Source organism: Nycticebus coucang, chromosome 7 (genome assembly GCF_027406575.1).
Source record: "Nycticebus coucang isolate mNycCou1 chromosome 7, mNycCou1.pri, whole genome shotgun sequence".
Classification (NCBI taxonomy): domain Eukaryota; kingdom Metazoa; phylum Chordata; class Mammalia; order Primates; family Lorisidae; genus Nycticebus; species Nycticebus coucang.
The window spans coordinates 17,304,676-17,326,564 of record NC_069786.1 but is presented as its reverse complement, the minus strand read 5'-3'; the positions used below and the strand labels follow the sequence as shown (position 1 = coordinate 17,326,564).

General features: G+C 36.5%; 1 protein-coding gene across 7 annotated transcripts in view; it reads left to right on the top strand.

Moving 5' to 3' along the window:
- The window catches only part of PTPN4 (protein tyrosine phosphatase non-receptor type 4), a 271,666-nt gene that overhangs the window by 201,831 nt on the left and 47,946 nt on the right, over window positions 1-21,889 (top strand). For all 7 annotated transcript variants that reach the window (XM_053597537.1, XM_053597536.1, XM_053597538.1 and 4 more), the window contains 3 exons: window positions 7,884-7,952; window positions 11,982-12,107; window positions 14,462-14,620. In XM_053597537.1, the coding sequence (XP_053453512.1) occupies window positions 7,884-7,952; window positions 11,982-12,107; window positions 14,462-14,620 (354 nt within the window). The remainder of the gene's footprint in view (window positions 1-7,883; window positions 7,953-11,981; window positions 12,108-14,461; window positions 14,621-21,889) is intronic.

Sequence of the window (21,889 nt, the reverse complement as noted above, 5' to 3'; positions counted from 1 at the left end):
GTATTATTGGATATTATATTGATCAGACTGAGTAAGGTCTGTTTCAAGAATCTGGGAGCATTTAAATTGGGTGCATCAATATTTAGAATTGAAACATCTTGTTGTATTTTTCCCTTGACCAATATAAAGTGACCATCTTTGTCTTTTTTGACTTTAGTTGCTTCAAATCCACGTATATCTGAAAATAAGATTGCAACTCCTCTTTTCTTCTGAATTCCATTTGCCTAAGAAATTGTCTTCCAACCCTTGACTCGGAGTTTTAATTTGTCTTTTGAAGCCAGGTGTGTTTCTTGCAGACAGCAAATGGATGGCTTGTGTTTTTTAATCCAGTCAGCCAATCTATGTCTCTTCAGTGGGGAATTCAAGCCATTAGCATTTATTGAGATAATTGATAAGTGTCGTAGTATTCTATTCATCTTATTTTGTGAGAGTCCATTGCTTAGTTTTATCTTCTGCATCAGTGTGGAAGTTAGGTTCTGTCCTTTAATTTCTGAGTTCTTACTTTGCTGCTGATCCATTGTGATGGTCAGTGTATAGAACAGGTTAAAGTATTTCCTGTAGAGCTGGTCTTGTTGTGGCAAATTTCCTCAATGTTTGTATATCCATAAATGATTTGATTTCTCCATTAATTTTAAAGCTTAGCTTAGCAGGGTATAGAATTCTGGGCTGGAAATTGTTCTGTTTAAGTAGATTAAAGGTAGATGACCATTATATTCTTGCTTGGAAAGTTTCATTTGAGAAGTCTGCAGTCACTCTGATGGATTTGCCCCTGTAGGTCAACTGGCGCTTACTCATGGCAGCTTGCAGCATGTTTTCTTTTGTCTTGAGTTTGGACAGGTTCATCACAATGTGTCTTGGAGAAGCTCGGTTAGAGTTGAGGTGACCTGGGGTCCGATATCCCTTTGAAAGCAGTGTGTCAGAATCTTTGGTGAGATTTGGGAAGTTTTCATTTATAATATTCTCTAGTATGGCTTCCATTCCTCTGAGGCATTCGTCTTCCCCTTCTGGGATTCCTATAACTCATATGTTGGAACACTTCATAAAGTCCCATAATTCTGACAGTGAACAGTCTGCTTTCTCTCTCTTCTTTTCTGCCTCTTTAACCATCTGAGTTATCTCAAGAACTTTGTCCTCTACCTCTGAAATTCTTCCTTCTGCATGTTCTAACCTGTTATTGATACTTTCCATTGCATCTTTAAGGTCCCTAATTGACTTGTTTCAGTTCCTTCAGCTCCACTATATCCTTTCTATATTCTTCATATCGTTCATCTCTTATTTGATTCTGTTTTTGGATTTCCTTTTGATTATTTTCCACTTTATTAGCAGTTTCCTTCATTGTTCTTCATTGTTTCCATCATTTCCTTCATTGTTTTCATCATGTGTATTCTAAATTCCCTTTCTGTCATTCCTAACATTTCTTTATATGTGGAATCATCTAGTAGCTACCTCGTGGTCCCTTGGAGGGGTTGCTCTGGACTGTTTCTTCCTGTTGCCAGGAGTTTTCTGCTGATTCTTCCTCACGAGTGATTTCTTTTATCTGTTTCCTTGCCCTAATTTTCCTTTCACTTCCTCTTGCTCTTTTAAGTCTGTGCCTGTGCCTGTGGACTAAGGTTTCCATGAGTTTTTTTGGTACAGGACCAGAAGGATGAGAAGGTTGAAGAACAAGAAGGGATAAAAGAAAGAACAAAGAGAAAATAGAGAAAGGAGAGGGGGTGGGTAAAAGGGACTAATGACCATATGAAGAGAAGCACAGAAAGAGGGAGACAGAGCAATATAGGTGTACAGTAGAGTACTTTGACACAATCTTAAAAAAACCCCAACCTCTGGGGGTGCCCGGTTGGGTGATTCACTTGAGGTCAGCAGCTCTTTGCTTACCTGATCAGACACAGTACCCCACCTCCCCCAAGTAGAGGGAAAAGACCAAAATGCTATAAATCAAACCAAAACAAGCAAACAGAAAACTTCACGGGATCAAATTGGGGGAAAAAACAAATAATAGGGGTAGAAAACACTAGCAAAAATGAAGTTCTAGTTATCGAAAAAGGTAGCAATGGGATCTACAAAAATGGAGAAAGAAAAGAAAAATATGTGTACAGAAATGGTTGAAATTAAAAAAAAAAAAAAAGCAGTATATATATCTTGTTGAATATTTTCTCAGCAACAGGTGGTCTTCTGGGGTATGAGATGTTAAATCACAATGCCGATACAACTGGAGGCCTCAAACCTCACAGGGTGGACACCCTAAATCTCTCTTCAGCCCTCTTAAAAGCCACTTTACGTTTCTAAACTTGGCTAAGCAGAAGCTTTCCCAGGAAAGTGCTTGAGCAGGGATCACTGCTGAAGTGGCTATCCACTTACCTAGTGTGCCAAAACCGGTCTCACTCTGCCCTTGAGGGTTAAGGGTATAAGGCAGCTCAGTCCCCGCCTTTAGGCTGCTCAGTCACTAGGTTACTAGCTCCTATGGGATCCTTGCTCTGTGACCCTGAGGGCGGAGCTTGCCGGGGCAGTTCTCTCACATTGGCCCCCTGTGGCCCACAGCCAAACACTGTTAGCTCTGTCTGGCTCAGCAGCTCAGTCTGGGGCCCTAGACAATGCCCAGAGTTCTCCACAGTCCTGCTCGAGCTCTCCCCAAGGCAGTTCAACTGAGTGCCACGTCCAAAAACACCAAAAGAGTTCACAGGTAAGGCCTTTCTGGTTTGCAGTCTCGCTCCTGCTGTACTTACAGCTGCCAGCGGGATTAGACCGATCGAACGCACGCAACCACTTGCCAGTTTTCCACTGTTTTTGTCCTCCTCTTGGTGTCCAGAAGTTTCTCGCTGACTCCCTGTATCCTCAAAGGGATGATTATAGGCAGATCCTGCCAGCCCGAGATGCCTGATGTCTTATCTCCCCAGACTCACAGTGCCCAGATGCAGGGAGGCTGTTATTCGGCCGCCATCTTGCTCTTCTCTCTACCTATGGCATTCTTAAAAGACGCATGAAAGCTAGTTTCAAAGTGGAACTTGGTAAGAATCACATAGAAAAAAGTTACTTGTGATCTTTTAGCAGAACAAATGTTACTCATTTTTTTTTGTCTCTGTCTCAAAAAATAAGATTTTTCCATCTTGAACAAATAAAACCTTTGGGCATTATGCATTAGATTAATTCTTATTATAAATTCATGAGAAAATGTTTAGATAAATATTTGATCTCAAGAAAAACATTTATCTCCAAGAAAAATAAGTAAAAGAAGCCCCCAAAGTTCAGTAACAACAGTTAAACAGAATTAGGAAATTTTTAAACAAAAAATGGCACAGCAGACTCCTAAGTGGTTTGATGTCATTTTTAACTCATTTTTCAATTTTGTAAAAGCAATATTGAGAAAAGTAAGGTGACAGTGATTGCAAATTTGGGAGTAAGTAAACTGAGGGGGGGAATACCAGATCAATGATGAAAGCCCAGGAAAAGCTAAGTACCTTACTACTGGTACTACATCTCAACAGAGACAGAGGAAATCCCTAAGACTCTATGTGAAAAGAGAGCAGTACAAACCCCAAGAGAGCATTCCCTCAGTAAATTTAATTCCTAAGTGACCACTGGCCTAATTATACAAGGACCACCCCTATCTTCCTGTGGAACTCTTCCTTCTCCTCTCTGTCCTCGCAAGGACACACCATTTTTCTTAATTACAACAAAATTATTACAGTGCTTACCAGCCTTCAAATATAATTCAGACAAGTCTCAAATAAGATGGAGAAAATCAAAGATTATCCACACTGCACCATAGCAAACAGAAAATCTAGACATGATGATTACAAATACAAAAGGCATTTGAAAAAACCAGTTTGGGAGAAAATAATCACTGAAACACAAGGGAATTTCTTGTATTAAAAAAGCAAGCTCAAGAAGATTCTAATGAAAACCAAAAAAGATTGGTAGGGAAGGGAGCAACACCTACCATTCAGGCTGTTATTAACTGTGGAGCAAGATTACCCTAGTATTAAAGATTTTACATGTTTTCAAAATAACTGAGATTATGACCTATTAAGTGGAATCTGTTATTTTTAAAAGTTGAACAACTTTATTGGAGTACAATTGACAATTTAAATTTGATGTATATATATACACACGTGTGTATATTTAAATATATATTTCCATGAATTCTTTACCATAATCAATCAAGATAGTAACCATATCTAATATTCCCCAAAGCTCCCTCATGCCCTTCTGTAACCCCTTCATTCTCAGGCAGCTACTGGTCTGATTTATCTTTCTTTATAGATTGGTTTGCATTTTCTAAGACAATGTAAATTGAAACATGTGAAGCATTCATTTTAGTCTGGCCATGTTTACTCATCATAATTACTTCATCCATGTTGTTAACCTCTATTGATAGTTCATTTCTTTTTATTGTGGAGTATTATTCCATCGTAAAATATACAGCATAATTTGCATAATCCATTCATTTGATGATACTACCTAGATATCAAATGGGCTATTTCTAGGGTTGGGCTATTACAAATAAAGCTGCTATGAATGTGTGTGTTTAAGTTTTTATATGGATGTGTGTTTTAATTTATCTTGGATAAATACCTAGGAGTAGAATGGCCAGATCAATATGATAGATGTGTGTTTATGAGAAACTGCTGAACATTTTTTTAAAGCATCTGTACCACTTATGTACTCAACAGCAATGTATGAGAATTCCACCTCATCAGTGCTTGCTGTTACCTTTTTGTTGTTTGCCAGTGTCTTCTGAAGAGCACAAGTTTCAATTCTGATGAAGCTCAGTTTTCCAATTTGTTCTATAAAGATCTTTTGTTTGTTGTCATATTCAAGAAATCTTTTCCTAACTCAAGGTTGAAAGATTTATTCCTTTGTTTTCTTCTAAGAGTTTTATAATTTTAGCTCTTACATGTAGACCCGTGATTTTTTTTTTTTTTTTTTTTGCATATGAATATCCAGTTGTCACTCAGTACCTTTGTCCATGTGTGTGGTCCTATTTCTGGACTCTATAATGTTTTAAAGATCACTAGTGTTAGTCCTCCAACTTTGCTCTTCTTTTTTAAAGTTTTGGTTATTCTAGGTCTTTTGAATTTCCACATTAATTTTAGAATTACATTATCCAGACACAGTGGTACTTGCTTACAGTCCCAGCTACTTGGGAGAGGCTAAAGCGGGAGGATTGCTGGAGCCCCATGAGGCTGTAGTGTGCCACTATCGTGCCTGTGAATAACCACGGCACTCACGCCTTAGCAACATAGTAAGACTCTGTCTCTTACAAAAAGAAGAAGAATTTGCTTATTAATTCTTACAAAAAATTCTTCTGGGATTTCAGTTGGGATTGTGCTAAATCTGTATACCATTTGAGGGGAGAATAGACATCTGAAAAATACTTGCTCTTCTAACTCATGAAACATGGTATTTTTTTTATGTCTTCTTTCTCTCAGCACTGTTTGTAGGTTTTGGTATACAGGTCTTTTATATCCAATTTTTCCTTTAGTATTTCATATTTTTTATTTCCCAGGCCAAAGTGCTATGGGATCATAATACCTCATTGCAACCTGAAACTCCTGGGTTCAAGCAGTTGTCCTGCCTCATCCTCCTGAATAGTTGGGACCACAAGCGTGCACCACTACATCCAGCTAATTTTTCTGTTTCTTGTAGAGACCAGATCTCTTGCTCAGGCTGGTCTCAAACTTGTAGCCTCAAGCAATCCTCTAGCCTCAGCCTCCCAAGTGAGCCACTGTGCCCAGCCAGAAACACATTTATTTTGTGGTAAAATTAAGCCAGTCAGAAGATAGATCAGAATAATTTAAGAATTCTGATAGGAGCACTAAGAGTAAAGATTAAATCTTTTAAATATAGAACTAATCCTGACAACTGTAAGAGTTAGGACTACAAAATAGAATTAAAGTGGTAGAAACTGACAAAGTAAAATAAATTAGATAACTAACAAAAGGAGGAATCAAGAGACTAGTGGGATTAAGTACAGTAGAACCTCTATAAGTTGACCACCCTAGGGAATGCAACAAACTGGTCAACATATGAGGCTCAACCTAAGGAAGTAGGCCTACTGGTACTGATATATGCATGTGGTACATGTCCAGTCTATGAAAATAATTAGGTCAACTTGAGGTGATCAATTATGGAGATTCCATTGTATTTGAATCCCTATTAACAAAATAGGAAAAACGCAATGTTAAACATTAATACACCAAGTTCATGAGGTTTTCCTAATTATAAACATCAAAATCATCTATGATGTAAAAACAAGTTTTTTTTTCCATTAAAAGTGACATATATACCATAATCACATCATAATAGAATTATGTCTGTATTTCTAGCCTCTTCTACGTGTATATACATGGAGTTTCAGGATGATTTTCACCAGCTTATAGTGGTGATAAACTTCATAGTGGTAGGACTATGACTAAAAATATTTTTGTTCTTTTTGTTATACTTTTTTATATTACTTGAATTACTTATGTTTACGGTGGTTTTTGTGTTTTTTTAATCTTACTGCTCAAAAGGTAAGTATTACCTTCTGTCAAAACTGATTTTCTGAGACTGGTACAATTTTGCACTTTGTTATGATAATACTAACTCTCTAAAGCAGGGGTCCTCAAACTGTGACCCACAGTTTGGTGGGCCACATGAGGTGGTGTGATTGTATTTGTTTCTGCTTTGTTTTTTTTACTTCAAAATAAGATATGTGCAGTGTGCATAGGAATTTGTTCACAGTTTTTTTTTTTTAAACTATAGTCCAGCCCTCCAACGGTCTGAGGGACAGTGAATTGGCCCCCTGTTTAGAAAGTTTGAGGACGCCTGCTCTAAAGACTATGTTATGGGCAATATGAAATATAAACCTTTCTGCCATTAATTTTTAATTGCTCCCTTTTTGTTAAGAAACTCAACTGGTAGTTAACTATTTCTGCTGTATTTCTCACTTTCCCTTTAAAACCTCATGAACATATTCAATTCACATTTATTGATTCTTATCTATAGAAAATGGTCTTAAAATTGTTTGCTTAACTATGGAAACCTATTATTTGTTCGTTTTTATAGGCATTGGATGTCTGCATTAGTAAGTGGTTATATTTGATCAACCAGAAATTTGTGTTCATTCAACACTTAAGTAATGGGATCCTGAAAGTAACAAATTTTTGAGAACCAGGCTTTTATTGACGGTGTGAACACATTGGTGTACCATGGAGGAGGATCCATTGCCCTGTATAAACAATGTGCTTGCTGGGCAAATCACTTAGAGGACAGACTGCTAGTGCCCATCCCCACTATATGTCTGTCTTAGTTCTTTTCTATATCCAAAAATCTGGAGCTGTCCTGTGTCTGGACATGGAGGGAATTGAGGGTATAATTCACAGATGTCAAGATTACAGTCTTCATATCTGTGATCATTGGTGGTAGACAAGAAATAAAGCTTAATCAAAGAAGGAGCAGCTCTTTAAGAACTTCCATAATTCAGCCTTTTCATTTAGGAGTAGTGGAGACAACAGCTAAATCCCAGACCTGTAGGGGGAATTTGGGGTTGGCTGGGCTTTTTTGAGTTGGACCATAACAACCTATTTCTGATTCTAAAGAGAGTGCCTTTCCAGGACATAACCGGGAAGGAATTTCCCTCATGCAAAATTATTTCTCATATTTATTCTCAAATCAAGAAGTATCAGAACATGTAGTGTCTGTGGAACACATCTTCATTAATGGAAGATTATAACTAAGCTTGCTTCATCCAGGTAGAACTGGACTATAGTCCACTCTTACTCTTTGCTTTTCTCTGCTAGAAATGTCTTGTCTGTTATGAAACTGTAATCATATTCAGTGTTGTCATTGTATCTTTTAGTTCTCTTTAAGATTCTATTGTTGTGCATATTTATGTATTTCAGTGGAAGAACTGAAGTCCAGTCAGTTCAGTATGGCAAAGAAAAGGCAAATAAAGACAGAGTATTTGCAAGGTAAGCCAATTCTATTTCATTGTCTGCATAAAGAATAAAGACTACGAAAAACTCTTCCTGTGTGATGACAGAATTACCACATGATTCTCTTCTTTAAATATGTAGAGAGAATGACAAACTATGTTGTCTAGTATTTTGATTCATTTTTTATGAGAGCATTAATTGTATGCCAAGTATTTATAGCTCTGAATAGACTGAATCAAGTATTATTAGTATACTATTTTCTTAGAAGGTTGCTATCCTTTTTTAAAATACTTTTGAGAAATATAATGACTTATTTCATGTATTATCAAGTCAGCTTGTCAGGACTATAGCATTGTGTTGTGATAAGTTTACTTGAATCTGAATAATGTAATTCATTTCAGCATTTGTTTCAAAAAGTTTGAAGTCAGTTTATTATTTCTTATTTTTAGATTCATAAGGGAAATACTGTCTTTTTTAAATTTAAATCTTGGTGCCACAATAATGACTTGGGGTTATTTTAGGTAAGAAAAAGAAAGAGCACAGAGATGCCTACCCTAATACACATGGCTAGGAAATTATTCAAAATCCTCCCTTTCACAATCTTAAGTACAATTTTTTTCCAGTTAGAATATACTAAAGGCATGTACAAAGATGTAATCTATAGTAAAATGTATATGAAATTGTTTTCTTTGCATTTGCTTTTGAGAAAAATAATTTACTTCCTGTCAACTTCATTGTTTTAATTTAGTATTTGTTCTGGTGCTTAGTTTTCTTATTTCTAGCACTCATTTTAGTACTTGTTAAAATCAAAATGATTCTTAATGTTATAACAGTACCATAACAATATACTTACACCTTTTTTATTCCTTTCCTAACAATAAGTTTAACTTGTTTTCTTACTTGATAGCTATAAAAAATACAGAACAATGTGATTTAATGACTAGTTGTATATAATATGAGTACCAAGTCATAGGTGTGTATTTATATGTTAAGGTTAATATCACATACAAATGACTTCTTTTAAGTGTTGTAATGATCTTTCTCCAAAAGATTAAGCTTTTCTGGCATTGTTTATCTAATACATCAGAATCTTACTATAATGACCTGATACATGTCTATCAAAATTCTCTAATGGTTTTAGCATTTATCAGATTATTTGGTTAAAGTACTAGAGAATTATAGAGTTATTATCTTTCTTGGAATTTTATTTAGCAGTATAAACAGTAAAGATTTCTCCTTAAACTTCTCATATATAGCGATAATTAGTTTTTTTTTTCTTTTTCTGGTATATCAACTCAATTACTTTCATACTCTTTCAGTTGTCACAATATCTAAGAAGGGAGAAAAAGTAGCATTCTCACACAACAGAAAATGAGGTGCCATGGTCAGAAAATAAATTTACCACATCGCAAACACACTGATGCAGTGTGGTATTTTTTTCTCTGAATTTTCCACACTCAACAGGAAACATAGACAGCAAGCTTGAGTGGGTGGATCTCTGAGGTTAAAACTGTTAATGAAAGAAAATACCTGAAATTTAGTTTTAAATTCAAAGCATTTTCAACCATGTTTTATCTATGAACAGCAGTAAAGTGTTCTGATGCTTTAGACCAGGTAAGTGTGCTGGGATTTTTCTTCCTTCAAGTGACTTTTCCCTTTCTTAGAAAATGAAAGCAAATAATCTGAGTGTAGTTAGTGAGCTCTCATACAGCTTAAATTTGGTGGTCTAATATATAAAGGAAGATTAAGTTTATTAACAGTAAGAATTAGCATAATCAGAAGATCTATAAATGATATACATTAATAATATTTTAAATCATTTATTTATATCATTTATTTTCATTTTGTTGTGACTGAAATGAAAATTTGCACTACAACCTGAGGTGTTGGACTAAATGGTACCTTGAGTTGTCTTCAAGTTAAAAAAAAAAAAAAATCGTATAATTTAAACTCAGAAAATGGGGGATGTTCATGCTTAAATTACTTTGAATTCACTTTGGAAAATGAAATCTGAGTCAGTTTTTTTTAGCTAATATTATATTTCTTTCAGAAAATATTAAATTTTAAATTAAGGAAATGTTATTAGGCCAACCTGAAAAGGTTTTGGCTATGAATTCCTGAAATGATAGAACACTTGTACGTTTTAGATTCAGAAGTAACAAGTTTTTCATGGTTTAGTAAAATTAACAGGCTCAAACATTGCATTGAAAATTTATGTACTCATAAACCATAAAATTCAGGAGGTAGGGAGAGACCTAAGGATCATATTGTACTAGTAAATTTATATATTTAGATATGAAAATTTAAGAGACTTGTCTAGTGGGAGGTCAAAACTTCCAGGATTTCTATTCATCAACATGTCAGTACTTCCTACTTTATATACATGACGGTTTATCAAGTACTCTTTGGTCAATGTTACCATACTTTTTGGTCAACTCTATTTCTTTTTACACGTTTAACATGTTAGAAAGGAAATTCAAAGCTGATGGTGCAGCTGCAAACTTAATGATATGAGAATTTGGTACATAATGTTCTCATTAAGTTTCAAGGTGTAACTGGATGACATTATTACATTTGCTTTGTTCCTTGCTTGGTAATTATTTTCTTTACCCATCGAAAGTGCATACATAGTAGTGCATGAAGAGAAGAGAGAAATGATGACCGACTATAAGAGAAAAGAAGATACACCAATAAGCTAAAATAGTAAATAAATACAGTACTGCCTGCAGTTATTAATGGAAAATCTGAAAGTAAATCCTAATTTATGTAATGAAGACCCATGAATCCTATCAAAAAATAGGATTGATTTTTTATTTTACATAAATAGGGGATTTTGGTCAAATTTTTATGACATGGGTTTTGTAGTAGGATAATAGGATGTAATTTTTCTTAATTGTGCTGTAATGGAAAATAATAAAAATGTTATGTGCTTCAGCGAATTTATTACTGAAATATAAAACTGTTAGTAAGATGATTTATCATATATTTTATATAAATAGCTTAATTCATTCATTAACCTCCATGCTACCTCTGTGTTTCAAAAAGCTAGGCATTTAAATTGATGACATATATTTTCAGTTAATTTTGGCCAGTATCTGAATTTGCATATAAAAAGATGTTAGTTATTACTGTTAAACTGAGGTGATGGATACTCCAGTTACCCTGATTTGATTAATTCATATTATGTGCATGTATCAAAACATCACATGTACTCTATAAAGATATTATTATATACCCAGAACAAATAAAAATAAAAAGAAGACTCTTTAACAAAAAGAGGGGGAATATTAGTTAAATTCTAAGGGCTTATGATCACTGCATAAATCAGTAGTCTTTTGATCTGAATAAATCAATATCAAGATCTCTGTCTTAAAAGATCACTTAGTTCTCTCCTTTATCCTGGAGATAACTGAAAATATAGATAGGTAATAAAATATATCCTTTACTTCTCACCACAAGACAAAATAATTAACCTTCCAAAATGCTTTTGTATGAAAAAAAAGAAAAGAAACTCCACTGGCTCACACATGTTAAAAAATGTATAAATAAAATGTAATATACATAATTATATCTTCTGTCTTCATTGAGGCAGAGGATCAGGACTTAGATTTAAAGCAGCAGTTGTGGAACTGAATAAAGGGCCGTGGCATTAGGAGGGTTGAGAACCACTGATTTAGAAGTATTTAGAAGATAATATACTAGGTATTTAGATAAGCTACATTTCCACACACTCTGGAGTAGAAATAGTAATACCTATAATATTGTTAACATCTGAGAAAACATTTGGTAGCAAACTACTTCTTTCACTTTCTACTCCTTCTTTTCTTTCCTTTCTCTCTTCTTTCCTCTGTGCTACTCTTCCTAGACTGTCTTTTCTTCCTTATTCAGAAAGCAAGTGTGCTTTCTTAGGAAATTATTTGGTAAATAGCTTACAAATGCATTAATTCTTATAAATAAACTCTTTGTATTAACTCATAGAATATGATCTATTAAAACAAACTTTAGGATTTGATTTATAGTTCAGGGTATAAAACTTTTTGCATATTATTTAAATTATTTCTTCAGATCCCCAAGTAAGCCGTTGGTGCGGAAATTAATGGATTGGGAAGTAGCGAGCAGAAATTCAATATCTGATGATAGGTTAGAAACACAGAGCCTTCCATCACGGTCACCACCAGGGACTCCTAATCAGTAAGTACAGACCAACGTAAGGTGTGAATTTTGCTAATTTCAAAATTATTGGCTGTATATTTCCATTGCCTGAAAATCAAAATATGTAAAATTTTAAATCTTTTGGTCAGATATGATTTTTGTTGCTTCAGAGCATTATTTTTTCTTCATTTGGCTGCTCATTGCAGAAGTGGCATGCAAGGCCTTGAGGAATTAGGGAGTAGGGAATTGAACAAAATCTTTCACTCTCCTCAACATTTGTCTTTCACGGTTAGGGTCTCTAGCCAGTAAATGGAGATCTATTACTAGACTTAAAATCATATGAGTACTGTTGACATAATTGTTTCCCATGTGGATGCCCAGTAGAATTTCTAGGAAAGCATATATTGTTTGAAAATCTTTCTAAATGATTATGATTCTCTTATTTAAACTCCCACAATAGCTGGGTGTGGTGACTCACGCCTATAATCCTAGCACTTTGGGAGGCCAAGGCAGGTAGATTGCTTGAGCTCTGGAGTTGGAGACCAGGCTGAGCAAGAGTGAGACCCCCTTTGTAAAAAAAAAAAAAAAAAAAAATAGCTGGGATGGGCGGCGCCTGTGGCTCAAGGAGTAGAGCGCCGGTCCCATATGCCGGAGGTGGCGGGTTCAAACCTAGCCCCGGCCAAAAACCAAAAAAAAATAAAATAAAATAAAAAAATAGCTGGGCATTGTGTCCAGCTCCTGTAGTCCTAGCTATTCGGAAGGCTGAAGCAAGAGGACCGCTTGAGCCCAAGAGTTTGGGTTGTTATGAGTTACGCCATAGCACTCTACCTAGGGCAACAAAAGTGAGACTCCGTCTCAAAAATAAATAAATAAAAAATAAACCCCCACCAAACCACAGCTCTAGTGCTTTCTATGGCCTAGAAAAGGAAATTGCCAACACCAGTCCCTTCAATCTTAGCTGTTGCTGTGCTAAGAAACACTGTGTGATTCAGCACTTACTGTACTTTAGTCTAGAATTTCTCAGAAAAGGTGTGTTTTGCTGTAGGTAATAATAAGATAATAAACTTGTACTAGCCAAAGATACTGATTATGTTTATTTTATAATAGTAACAAAGATGTTGTATGTAATACTGGATATGTGTGTAATTAAGAGAATGGTAAATAAATAATTGTGGAACACATCAATATATTTTGGTAAGGTTTATTAGAAAATACTTTCTTAGAAAAGGTTTATTTAGAAAATACTTGAATTTTGGTATAGAATAGAACCTTCCAAATAATTTTTTAGAAATAATTTATACACATCAATGTTTAATAAATTTGCACTAAATCCTAAAAGCTATGGCACTGATGTATGTTGTTGAAGAATAAACTTCAATCATATTGAAAGTAAAATATTTACATAAACAGTTTGGTTGACTGTGTATTATGCTTAGGTTTCATGTTAATGCTAAAAAAAGTAGACTCAGTAAATTCTATCTTGCTAATTGCAGATTACTAAATCATTTTTCCTTACAAAAGAGTACATATATTCAAAGGCTCATCAGGTAGTTTGAAGAAAACTCATTTCTACTCATTCTACTTTTTCTACTCATTTTTCCAGCCAGCCATTTCTTCTTTTGTACCAGCATCACTGAATAATTACAGCAAGTTGAAGAAACATAAAAAAATTTAAAACAGATGATTTAAGTAATTAATTAGCAGTAGTTCTGATTAAGCTTTTTGTTAATTAAACAATTTTAGGTATGATTTACAAAAGAAGTCACTGTACATTTGAATTTGGGGCAAGTTAGTTAATTTATGTCTCTTTTTCCTCATCTATAAAACTATATTTATAATAACATCTTTCTTTATGTATTGTTATTAAGAGTAAATGAAATGCTTAGAACTATGGCTGGCATCTGAGTGCTCAAATATTAGCTATTGTAATAATTGCAGTAGTAATTTATGTGACTGTCACTTATGAGGTTAGAAGTATGGTATTTAGTGTCTATTCTTAGGACTTAGGAAATTACCATAAATAAAAACATTAGTAAGGATTAAAGAATTCAGACTAGAAGATACAACTAAATTATTTATTCCAATCCCTTCATTTTATAAATGCCAAAGAAGACAAAACTGTAGTGATAAAAGCTTAGAAACATTAGGATATTTAGAAATAAAAGGTGACTGAATAGATAAAATCCTGGTGGCAGACTGTTGACCACAGCTTAGATTACTGACTCCCCATACTGTGTTCTTTCTGTTTATATCACGTGGTCTTTGTCAAAGACTGTGCTTAGTCAATGTAATTAGACTTAAAAACACACACCCACTTTCTGATGCAATCATATAATTAAGAAACTTGTAAAAATTGAATTAAAGCATATTCCATTTTCTCCCTCTTTATTTAGTCGAAATTCTGCATTCACACAAGAGGGAACACGGTTACGACCATCTTCAGTTGGTCATTTGGTAGACCATGTGGTTCATACTTCACCAAGAGAAGTATTTGTGAATCAGAGGTCACCATCATCAACGCAAGCTAATAGCATCATTCTGGAATCATCACCGTAAGACTTTTTTCATTTTGCCTCCAAGTTGCTGTATGTGAACTAATCTGGGAAGTTAGGGCATTGGATATAAAATTTTATTTATGTCGTTTTTGAAAGTTTATTTATTAATATGTTCATTTTTTTCCTGAGTGTTCTTTTTGCCTCTACCTCTCCCACTTAGTCACTATATTGTTACTAAAACTGTTCTTCAGTTTTTAGTGCATACACTCAAATATTTCTGCAGATAATGTGCTGTGGTCAGGGAATAGGGTGGTGAAAGGTAGAGCTTTCTTAGTATTTTTTTTTTTGCAGTTTTTGGCTGGGTCTGGGTTTGAACCTGCCACCTCCAGCATATGGGGCCAGCACTCTACTCCATTGAGCCACAGGCACCGCCCAGCTTTCTTAGTATTTTTAAAATAAGGGAACTATAAGGACGAATAGACAGTGTTGAAAAAATTAAATAACAAGCCAGGCATTTGTAGTCTTAGCTACTTGGGAAGCTAAAGCAGGAATATCACTTAAGCCTGGGAGTTCAAGGCCAGCCTGGGCAACATAGTAAGACTTTATCTCTTTTTTTTTTTTTCTTTTTTTAATTACATAACACTAGGTCACAAAATCATGGACACATTTTTAAAATTCATTCCTACCTCATATTGCATACCAATTCAGTATTTATGGTCAGCTTAAGGCCTAATCTGTAAATCCTCACATTAAAATGCAATACCTTGATTTATTGGCTTATATAATACATGTATCTCTTCCACAAGTAAAAACATGGTGGGAAAATTGGGGGGGTGGGGTAAAGTACTTAACAAGATATATACATAGGTAAGAAGATGGATTAAGTGTGGAGAAGGAGAAAGGGAAGTAAAATAGAGTGAATGCGGTCATGGTTATAAAATGGTTGGATCTGTGAGTGATGAATGGAAGAGAGATGCAGTGGGCCTGGTTGTCCCTGGGTAGTGAGATGTCCTTTGTTGGTCAGGGTGGGGAACCTACAGCCTTCTGAAAGATTGTTCTTTTATAAGCACAAAATGAGGCAAGAAAAGCTTCCTCTTTGTCCACTGCACCCCTTTTAACATAAGTATTTGTTCTGTAAAGTCTGAATTTAGTCAAAAGACTGAGCTTAAGGACCTAGAAGGCGGCAAGTAAGTGCCCTTAAGGCAGCAGGTTTCCTACCCATGCCAGGTAACTGGAAAATGATAGGAAATTTAATATTATTTTACTTTAAAAATTATAATTCTAAACTTTTTGTTGATTCTTAATAGTCTTGTATTTTCTGATTCTGAAACTTTAAAGGGGTAGTAATTTAGAATGTTAATTGATTTGATTGAAAATGTTAATTAATTTGATTTAAAAATCAGCAGGGGTTGGTGGCTCATGCCTGTAATCCCATCACTTTGGGAGGCTGAGGCAGAAAGACTAACTAGAAGGAGACCTCATCTCTACAGAAAAATTAAAATATTAGCTGAGTGTGATGACACACTCCTATGGTCCTAGCTGCACAGGAAACTTACACAGGAGGGTTGCTTGAGCACAGGAGTGCAAGGGTACAGTGAGCTATGATTTGCACCACTGTACTCCTCCCTGGGTGACAGAGTCCTATCTCTAAAAAAAAAAAAAAATAGAAGTAAATAAAAATCACATACTCTCATGACATGAAAATCAACCATATGTGAAATCTCACAAGCCTAATTATTACAAAGCAAAACAATATAATTCTTGAAGCCTAATTATTTAATCTACTTTTAAAGGATCTTTTTCATTGTGTTTTTTTTGTTTTTTTGTTTTTTGAGACAGAGTCTCACTTTGTCACCCTCAGTAGAATGCTGTGGCGACATAGCTCATAGCAAGCTCAAACTCCTGGGCTCAAGCAATTCTCTACCTCAGTCTCCCAAGAGCTGGGACTACAGGCACCAGCCACAACATCCAGCTATTTTTTTTTTTTTTTTATTCTATTCTGAGACAGAGTTTCAAGCTGTCGCCCTGGATAGAGTGCCATGGTGTCACAACTCACATCAACCTCAAACTCTTGGGCTTAAGCAATTCTCTTGCCTCCGCCTCCCAAGTAGCTGGGACTACAGGTGCCCACCTCAACGCCCAGCTGTTGGCTGTTTTTTTTAGAGACAGGTTCTTGCTCTTGCATAGGCTGGTCTTGAACCCATGAGGTCAGGCAATTCACCTGCCTCGGCCTCCCAGGGTGCTAGGATTATAGGCACGAGCCACGGCTCCTGGCCTTAGAGGATCTTTTTCAAAGAAAGCCACATACACATGTGTGCATACACAACTGAATCTTTCCATATGTAAATTTTGTAGAGTTATAAACCCCCTAAATCACTTGCCACTTTATAATGCCTGACCTGAAGTGGGAAAGCAAGTTTAAGACAGAAGTACAACTGTGAAATTTTTGCTTCTCTCTTGTCCACAAGAATGTAAAATGTTTGGAGTCTATTTTAGGCATATATTTAATAAAGGTTATATATTCATATTCAGTTTTGAATCTGTAACACTGTATTTGAAATTCAAGGATAAGGAGAGAATTTTTAAAAGATAACTTTAGAGGTAAACTAATGATAATAACTTACAGTAATTGAGTACAGTCACTTTTACATAATTTTACTATTCTATTCAGCATAACTCAATGAATTAAGAAAGGTATATATGGGAGGCCAAGGCAGGTGGATTGCCTGAGCTCACAGGTTCCAGACCAGCCTTGAGCAAGAGCAAGAACCCATCTAAAAATAGCCGGGCATTGTGGCAGGCACCTGTAGTCCCAACTACTCCGGAGGCTGAGGCAAGAGGATCGGTTGAGCCCAACAGTTTGAGGTTGCTGTGAGCTATGACATTACAGCCTTCTACCCAGGGTGACAAAATGGGACTCTGTCTCACAAAGAAAAAAAAGTTGGAACAAGCACTGGTCAACTAACCTGCCTAAAATCACACAGCAAGTAAATTATAAAGGTAGAATTAAAAAAAAAAAAAAGCAACAGGCAGCACCCATTGGGTAGGGCACCAGCCACATACACCAGGGCTGGCGTATTCAAACCCAGCCTGGGCCAGCTAAAACAACAAAGACAACTACAACAAAAAAATAGCTGGGCATTGTGGCAGGCACCTGCAGTCCCAGCTACTTGGGAGGTGAGGCAAGAGAATCACTTAAGCCCAAGAACTTGTGTTTGCTGTGAGCTGTGATGCCACAGCACTCTACCCAGGGTGACAGCTTGAGACTCTGTCTCAAAATAAAAAATAAAAAAAGCAAGAAAGAAAGATATACAATGCCCCTGTTACAGATGAAAAAGCCACACTTATAATATATCTCAATTTACAAAACAGAAACTCAGGCTTTCAGGTGGCTCCTGTGGCTCAAAGGTGTGGGGCGCACCAGCCCCATATGCTGGAGGTGGTGGGTTTAAACCCAGCCCCAGCCAAAAACTAAAAAAAAACCCAGAAACTCAGGCTTTCCATACCAGAAGCAGCAGGGAAAAATTTGCATCCCAAACAAGAGCTTCATTAATTTGGGGTGGGGGTTTGCAATTTACAGAAAATTCTTTGCAACTTGGAATCCTTAGATTTTAATTTTTCCATTTGCCAAATGTGAAGAGAATTTAGACAATATGTTGGATTGTGCACAGAGCATTTTAAGTAGTAAAATTGATCTTTTTAAGGTTTTGCACAATTTTTTTAATTAACAGATAAAAATCATCTCACCAATTCTCTCTTTTTTAATGAGTACAGGAGATTGCTTGTAAAGTTATTATTTACAGGCAGGAATATAATAAATGAGACCATAGCCTACCAGTTTCTTCTTTAAATGTTTCACAGCAAATTAGATGGGTTTAGTTTGTAATTTTATGAGGTAAACAATAGCTTTAGAATAATTTTAAAATACCTAGCATATGCTATTATTTTAATAAAGTCATATCAAAAATACTAATGTAAAAATTAATATAAAAATACTAATATACTAATGTATAACAGGGAATCTCTGGTGTTTCTTTAAAAATAATCACAAAATATGTGAATTGGATAGTTAAATTTTATTTTTATTTATTTACTTTTGTTCTGAGGCAGAATCTCGCTCTTTTGCCTTGAGTAGAGTACCATGGCATCATGGCTCACAGCAACCTCAAACTCTTGGGCTTAAGTGATTCTTTTGCCTCAGGCTGGATGTAGGCAGGACATAGGCTAGGATGACAGGTGCCTGCCACTGCGCCTAACTAAGTTTTCTATTTTTAGTGGAAATGGGGGTCTTGCTTTTCATCAAGCTGGTCTCCAACTCTTGAACTCAAGTGATCCACCCACCTCAGCTTCCCAGAGTGCTAGGATTATAAGCATGAGCCACTGCACCTGGCCCTTAAATTTTTATTTTTTATTAGGATACAAATTGCTAAAGGTGGCTACAGAATGCTTCTTTGTAAAATAAGCTGCTTCCACTTTTATCATTGAAGCATTCATGAGGAAATTTAAAGCTGACTAGACTGAAAGTTTGTAGTGGGAAAGTTTGTAGTCACATGTTGATTGACAGTGCTTACCGATTTTTTTGCCACTATGTGACAATATATTGCTCTTTTCCCATCATAATACACATAAACATAATATTTTCATTATTTGCTTTCTACTTAAGGTTTTTCAAAATGTCAGAGTTGCCAGGCACAGTTCCTTTCTCCTTTAGAGGCTAAAGCAATAGGATCACTGAGCCCAAGGATTCATTCAGGGTTATAGCATGTTATAATAACCCCCATGAATACTCACTATACTCCAGCCTGGGCAACATAGTGAGGCCATGTCTCTTTAAAAATAAAAAGAGCGATCAGGCTGAGCACAGTGGCTCACACCTATAATCCTAGCACCTTGGAAGGCCAAGATGAGAGGGTCACTTGAGTCTAGGAATTCTAGACCAGCTTAAACAACATAATGAGACCCTGGTTCTACAAAGAATATCAAAATTGTGGCTCAAGTGGCTAAGGCACCAGCCACATACACCTAAGCTGGCGGGTTCCAATTCAGCCTGGGCCCACCAAACAACAATGATAGCTGCAACCAAAAAAAAGATAGCCAGGCATTGTGTTAGGTGCCTGTAGTCCCAGCTACTTGGGAGGTGGAAGCAGGAGAATCACTAGAGCCCAGAAGCTGGAGTTGCTGTGAGCTGTGATGCCATAGCACTCTACCCAGGGCGACAGCTTGAGGCTCTGTCTCCAAAAAAAACAAAACAAAACAAAATTAGCTAGGCATAGGGATGTATCCCTATAGTCCTAACATACTGGGGATGCAGTGGTGGGAGGACCACTTAAGTCCAGGAGTTTGAGGTTGCAGTGAGCTATAATGATGACACTGCATTCTAGCTGGGGCAACAGAGCAAGATTATCTCAAAAAAAAAGAAAAAAAGTTTAAGGTGAGTTAATTTGTGGTAAAACAAACAAAGAAAAAAAACAGTATAAAAGTTGGGCATACAGCATGAGTTTGAGGTTAAGTGAGCTATAATCGTACCACTGCACGCTAGCCTGGATGACAGAGTAAGAGAGACCCTTGTTTCTAAATAAATAAATAGAGAGAGAGAGGAAGAAGGGTTAGGCATTTTAGAATTACATTCCCCAGCTGAGCAGTCCTAAAACAAATGGAAGAAAAAAAGAGAACCCAGCCATACCTGGTACAGGAACCTTACCCAGAGTCATAGCTCAGGGAGCACCACCAAGAGGTGGTGAGCTGGGTACAATGTGTGATTCAGAGTAGTGGAAATCTGATAGATTTGGCAAATGATTGCAACCAGCTGGGATCAGCTGACCCCACACAGAGGTTCAGGATGGGAGGAAGCCTTTCTGGAGTTTTCAGTTGTTGGGGGAAGCTGCACATAGAATAGAAAGCTTGGAAGAGTGGGTGGACTCAAACAGTATACAGCAACCAGATTTGAATGCCAGTTGGAGTGGATTTGCTACAAGTTTGGTGGCTGGTAAGGCAGCCATACTGAAAAGGTCTTGGCAGCCAGGGGGCTGCCATTTTGAGAAGGTCATGAGAAGGTCTTAGAAGGGGCCTAAAGCATGGCCATCTTACTCCCACCTGCCAAGATCAAAACTCTACTCTTGGGACAGGCTCGGGGAATCCTGTACCCTGTGGGAACTAGAGTCAGGGAATACTGTGAGACCTGCCCCTGAAGGATTCTTGTGATTTTTCCTTGTGAGCTTTAAGATCCCAACCTGGCAGGATCTGAATGCTGAGGAAACAATCAGGCAATCACCAAAGGCAACAGAGTTTGGAATAAGGACCATAGAAGTTGCTGGCTGTGATGTCTCCTGAAAAACCCACAGTGCCACCTGGTGTCCCAATGACATATTGCAACATACTGTCTTCAATAGCAAGGACTTCTGTTTGAAGTCAAACAGGAGATAGTGAGAAGGAAAAAGGACAAGGAGGTGAACAAGATGAAAGAACACATGAGGAGAAACCAACAGAAAAATTCAGGCAATGTGAAAAACCAAAACAGAAGAACTCCCCCAAGGGACCATGAGGCAGCTGCTGCAGAAGACTCCACCTATAAAGAAGTCATGGACTTGACAGAAAGGGAATTTAAAATATGGATGACAAAGACAATACTAGGAATAGACGAGAAAATGGAAAGACAGAACCAAAAGTTGGACGAGAGATATATAGAATATAGAAAGGATATGGCGGAGCTTAAGGAAATGAAGGAGACAAGCAGGGAATGTAAAGATGCATTAGAAAGTATCTAAAACAGGTTAGACCATGAAGAAGAAAGTGCCTCAGAGCTAGAGGATAGTTTTCAAGTTGACACAGGTAGTTAAAAAGGCAGAAAAGAAGAGAGAGAAAGCAGAACAGGTGCTTAGAGAACTACGAGTCTCCATGAAGCATTCAAACATATGAATAATAATGATTCCTGAAGTGGAAGAAGATTGTCTCAAAGGAATGGAAGCCCTATTGAAGACCATCATAAAGGAAAACTTCCCAAGTTTTACTAAAGACTCCAACACACTCCTTTCAGATGGATATTGAACCACGAGTCATCTAAACTCAGACAGAGCTTCTCTAAGACACATTGTAATGAACCAGTCCAAAGTCAAGATGAACAAAAAAAATTCTGCAAGCAGCTGGAAGTGCCAACTGACCTACAGATGGAGAGCCATTAGGATGACAGCAGACTTTTCAACTGAAACCTTCCAAGCCAGGAGAGTATGTTTATCCACCTTCAATATTCTAAACCAGAGGGTCCTCAAACTGCGGCCCGCAGGCCACATGAGGCGGTGTGATTATATTTGTTCCCATTTTGTTTTTTTT